The 5,292-nt window shown below is 36.3% G+C and overlaps 1 protein-coding gene across 1 annotated transcript in view; it reads left to right on the top strand.

Annotated features, from left to right (window-relative positions):
* The window catches only part of HMGA2 (high mobility group AT-hook 2), a 230,941-nt gene extending 226,475 nt beyond the window's left edge, over positions 1-4,466 (top strand). Inside the window, exon 6 of the mRNA XM_019514675.1 lies at positions 1,440-4,466. Within this exon, the coding sequence (XP_019370220.1) occupies positions 1,440-1,496 (57 nt within the window). The 3' untranslated portion in view covers positions 1,497-4,466. The remainder of the gene's footprint in view (positions 1-1,439) is intronic.
* The last annotated feature ends 826 nt before the right edge of the window (positions 4,467-5,292 follow it).

The raw sequence follows: 5,292 nt of genomic DNA on the forward strand, positions 1-5,292 counted from the left end.
ATGCCGCGCTGGTGCAGCAGTGTCACACATGGTAGCATTTAGGAGCCCTTCACAGCTGAGGTGTTTCAAACACTAATGAATGGAAGTTTGGTCATATAACGCAGGCAACCTTTAAGGCATGCCTTACTGAATAGTGTACTGTAGCAGCCTGGGAAAGGAAGAGAGTTATAAATTGTGTCAGTTAGCCACCCAGACAAAATGAAGCCATGTGGAAAATCAAATCTATTAAAGTATGAGGACTGTTATAAGCTGTTCTAAGCTGGTCATTCTTAAAAGGTTTCAGTTTGCTGTAGGGGTAAATGTTTACCTATTCTTTCTAGATCTTTTTCACATGCTGTCGTACATGATGATATGCAGCATTTGATAAAAATCAACTTCTCACTAACAGCCCTTTTATCAAAGATGTTTATTGTCTCCAGTTTTACCACCCATGTCCTGAAAGGTACTGCACATTTGTTAAATAAGCAGCATCAAGAAGATTGCAGACAGAACTGGCCTGCTGAAGGCAAACATCAAGGCCAAGGGATAGAGTAGCACAGGGCAGGTCATGTGAAGCGGGGACTCTGTCTGAGTTTATGTCAAATTTCCTGTGCGGGGCTAGTCTACTTTTCAGATACTGCATCTCAACACAGTGGCATTTTTACATGCACATTTTAGTACTAAGGCCAAATGATTTAACAGATCTTTTTTTTACACAGCAGCTGAGAAAAATCCACTCAAATTCTCTTCTCGATCTTTTAAAAATGTCAAGTTAGAGGAAAGAAATTGCACCTTATTAAAAAAGTTGGAAGTAGCAACTTTCAGCCAAGAAGATTTTCCTCCTTGTCTTTCTTTTTAGAGATTATCTGAAACAAGAGGTGGTTCTAGTTTTAGAGGAGATGCTGCTCTTTCCTGTTTCACACCTAGCTGACTCTCCTTTGTCATGAGAAATGTGAGGATATAATCAATCCACTATCAAACACAATACAACAAAGTAATTACTGTGGAGTTCAAATTCAAGACCCCTTCCATTTTCTGCATTTTTATTTAGTTTCTCCTCTTCCAGTTTGACATAATATCAACATGGGATTAAAAGTGGGAAAACTGGAAGGCAACTTGGAGAGAGAGCCAAAAATGAATTGGTGTGATCAGCAGCCCCTTTTCCCTTTAAAAAGGGGTGGAGAAACAAGGTCCCAGAGCTCTTGTTTCTTTTTTTGCCTCTTTTTGGTGATGAGAGGTCAGATTCTCAGTCTGCACAGGTCTAGTTGGACCCTGAAGAAACTTGCCTCCCTCCTGAAAAGAAAGCACTCCCCTGGACTCTTGGAATAAGGTAGAGGTTGTAAAGAGTGTTGGGAAGTAATTAGTCCTTGAAAGAAGGTCCTTGGTGGCAACACTATCTGCTTTTATATCTGAAAGGCATAGTAACAGTGATAATTGTATATTTTATTTGTTCATTCTAGGAAGAGACTGAAGAAACTGAAGAGACATCCTCACAAGAATCTGCAGAGGAAGACTAGAAAACCACACCATTCAATTTCTACCTCATCAGCAGTTGGGTCTTTTGAAGGGAGAAGACGCTGCCTTGACCACTTATTTTCTATTGCCATGGTCTTTCCACTTTTGCCTGGGCAGAGGGGGGAGGGGGACGGAAATCACATAACCTTAAAAAGGACTTTATTAATCGCCTTTGTAATCCCTTCACATTCCCAGGTTTAGTGAAAAACTGCTGTAACACAAGGGGACACAGATTAATGATGCAACTTTTAATTACTGTTTTCATTTTTCTTAACCTACTAATAGTTTGTTTGAGCTGCTAAGTGAGGGTGTATGGGTCAAGAAGAGCTTTGAATCAGGTTAAGTCATTCACTGCACTGCATACAAACAAGAAACTTGTAAAATATTAATTATAATGGGCATTGGAATAGGAAAGGTTTTGTGTGTAACACATTAGGCCTTACATCACCTCCAAGGACCCACTCCCTAGCTTAGTAACCTCCCTGTTTAGGACACCAAAGATAAGGGATAGATACTACTCTTTTTATAACCTTCTTGTAGACTTGTACTTGATTTTTTTAGACTTACTGTTATTTCAGGAAAAATTAAAAGCTGATATTTCACTTAATTCAGCTGATAAGCAAATGAAAAAATCAACAAGAAAAAGGTACTTTCATTTTGCAAAAGGGAAGAAAGACAAAGATATGTTGTATATATACAAATACAAACATATCGTCAGAAATAGTACTAAACAAAATTCCCAGCCCTCATCTTCAGGAAAGTAGGAATTCAGGTAGAGTTGGCTTTCCACAGAGCCAGATATTGTTTAGAAAATAGAGGTGACTGACACCAATATATTCTTAAGCCATGTAAAGACATAGTTTTATTAACTAAAGTGTTTAAAACAAGTAATAGAAAGGTACCTCAAATGAATTGTGAACTTACCTGAACAAATCAAAAATAACCCAGGTGTTGGTTTAGCTTTAGCTAATTCCACCTACCGTATATCAGTCTATCAAAGGGAATGAATCTCTTCTCATCACTCATCAGTCTTGATGTAAGAACCAACACCATGTACCTCAAGTGAGTTTATATATTACTTTAAGTAATATACTTTGACATAGGATGGTTCACTGGGCAGTTTTAACCCCAGTGACATTTCTCCATGTTTTCACTCAAAACAGCACTTTTAGCAACAGATGCAATATTACCCCACTATTCAATACTACCTCTGATTTTTACAATTAAGTCAACAGCCTAATAAATACATGCTGCTATACACATACAATGCAGGAAAATATTATTGGGTAGATAATCATAAATATCTGCATTTTCCCTTTATTTCTAACTTCAATACTTAATTGCAATTAAGAGCAATATCTTTAATGTGTTTCAGCATGACTACATCTTTTTTTCCTCCTTTTTAATATACTTATTCCTATTCTCTGCTAGACTTCTGTGTAATGTACTGTTAACTTGAATATATTTTTGTACTGAATTGCTCGTAGGTTTGTAAGGATGATTTTCTTCAATGACACTACATGACATTTAAATATTGCTGTCCAAGTTTGTACCTCAAATGAAATGTTTAAAGAAATGGACTAATCAATTGACAAAGACCTACCTCCAGACTTCAAATGGATTGAACTTGTTACTTTCAAGCATTAGTTTTGAGACATTTTAAAGTTAGGACTGCAACTAATCCCTCATTCAAAACTATTTTTGTAAAAGAACTGTTGGAAATGAACACATTTTAAATTACTTTCGTATTAAAAAAAAACCGCTTCAAAGAAACTTGAAGCTTTGTAGGTGGGAAGCAACAGGCTCAGCTTTTGCATAATGCAATCACAAATAAGTGTTTTTTAAAAAAAATTAGTGGATTGTAAGAAAATGCTTGACAAGTATTTTCATGTATTTTACACAAATGTGATTTTGTAATATGTTTCAACCAGATTTATTTTAAATGCTTCTTATGTAGAGATTTTTATTCCTTCCTCTATTTTCTTTTTCCTTCTTTCTTTCTTTCTCTCCTAGTCAGTACTTCTACTTTGTACCATTGTATTATTAACTGGGCCAGGGGTAGTTTCTCAGGAAGTCTTCTATCAGTATGGCTTTAGTACTGAGCCAAATGCAACTAAAGATAACTACTTAGTGGCTTCTTCAAAGAGGTAATTATCAAGAAAAATGGACCTCTTCAAAAAGACAGCAGAGGGCTCATTGCTGAGATTTGCTGAGAAAGAGCTGATCAGAGTATTAAAATCAGTCATGTTCAGATCAACTAAGTTGGAAATACTCATATTTTAGGGGCCAAATCCAATATCCAGTGAAGTCAACAGAAGAACTTCGGTTGACTTCAAAAGGACATTGAATCAGGCTTTAACAATTGAATAATAAACAAAATGTTGCGGGGGAGGTTATTTGGGAGGGCTGTTTTTATTTTTTGTTTTGGTTTTGGGTTTTTTTAACCACAATATTCAAAGGATGAAACATAGTGGATTAATGTAGGTCAGACTGCAAGCTCTGAGAGATTTACAGCTCTGATGAAGTTAATCATATATTTTCTATATGTTGTAGTACAATCAAAACACATTACTACCTCTTAGGGCCTACTTTACCTCATTTTTCAGACTGAAAAAATGCATGCGGCCATTGAAACAGTGAGAACATCATAAAATTTTTTATATATATAGTTTATTTTTGTGGGAGATAAATTTTATACGACTGTTCTTTGCTGTCATTGGTCACTGCTAAATAAGACTGGACATTTAACTTTTCTGCTATTTCTGCAAGTTGAGTAACTTTGCAGGAGAAAAGTTTCAAGATGTTTAACTACAGTTTACTTTCTCCTTGAGTGTCTTCTTTTTTGCTTTATTCTTCATATAGAGTTGCTGTCTTTGATTGTACTTTGAATCGCTTGCTTGTTAAAAATGTTTCTTTAATGGATTATCACAGTCTGTTCAGCACAATAAACATAATAGCTTCTGTGATCCCCATGTTGTTTGATTCCTAGACTTTTGTCACAGCTCCATGAAATGGGCAATAAAGTTTGGTCACAATGGACCAAATTTGTAAAAGTTTGCATGCAAGTCGTTTTTGTCCAGCATTGTAAGTACTGTGCACATGTTGCTGTGTGTGAAAAAAGTGGGCTTGCTTTTAAACGCTGTAGTAAATCACACGATGAATTTTGAGGGTTGTGGTACTGGCCCATACATTTACATTTACAACTGAGTCTCTCTCTTGTGATTCCTCAGCTATTATTTCTCCACATTTTTAGTTATATACATTCTCCATGTTAATCTATTTGCAAACAGCTTTTTTACTTACCTGATTTATCTAGGCCTTCTAAACCATTACTCTTCCTATTGCTTTGTGATATGTTTCTATCAATCAAGGTTACTGAGTAAGTTAAATAACCCTAAAACAATCACAAAACAAGTGCTAATATATCTAACTTCAGTGCTGAGACAGATCTGAGCAATTTCATTCACTGCAGTTTGCATCGTCTTGTCCTTTAATCTCTAATCTAATCTCTCTAATCCCACAGTGTTATGGGATCATTCCATTTTACATTTCAATCTTCCTGGTGGTCTTCCTCCCTCTGGTTGCCATCACTCAGCTCTTCCTGTTATTTTATCTATTATGCTCCAGCTGTAACCCACCCACCTAATGGATCAGCCAACTCACTGAACTTCTGTGACTTCGTGCTTAACTCCCCTCAACTTTCTATAAGTCATTCCTCTAAACCACCTCACTCCCCGTTTCCTTCTTGAGACATCTCCCATTAATGTTATCACAGTTTATATCATGATGGGACTGCAC

This window comes from Gavialis gangeticus, unplaced genomic scaffold (genome assembly GCF_001723915.1).
Source record: "Gavialis gangeticus isolate Ggan-Ray unplaced genomic scaffold, GavGan_comp1, whole genome shotgun sequence".
In the NCBI taxonomy this organism is placed as follows: Eukaryota; Metazoa; Chordata; order Crocodylia; family Gavialidae; genus Gavialis; species Gavialis gangeticus.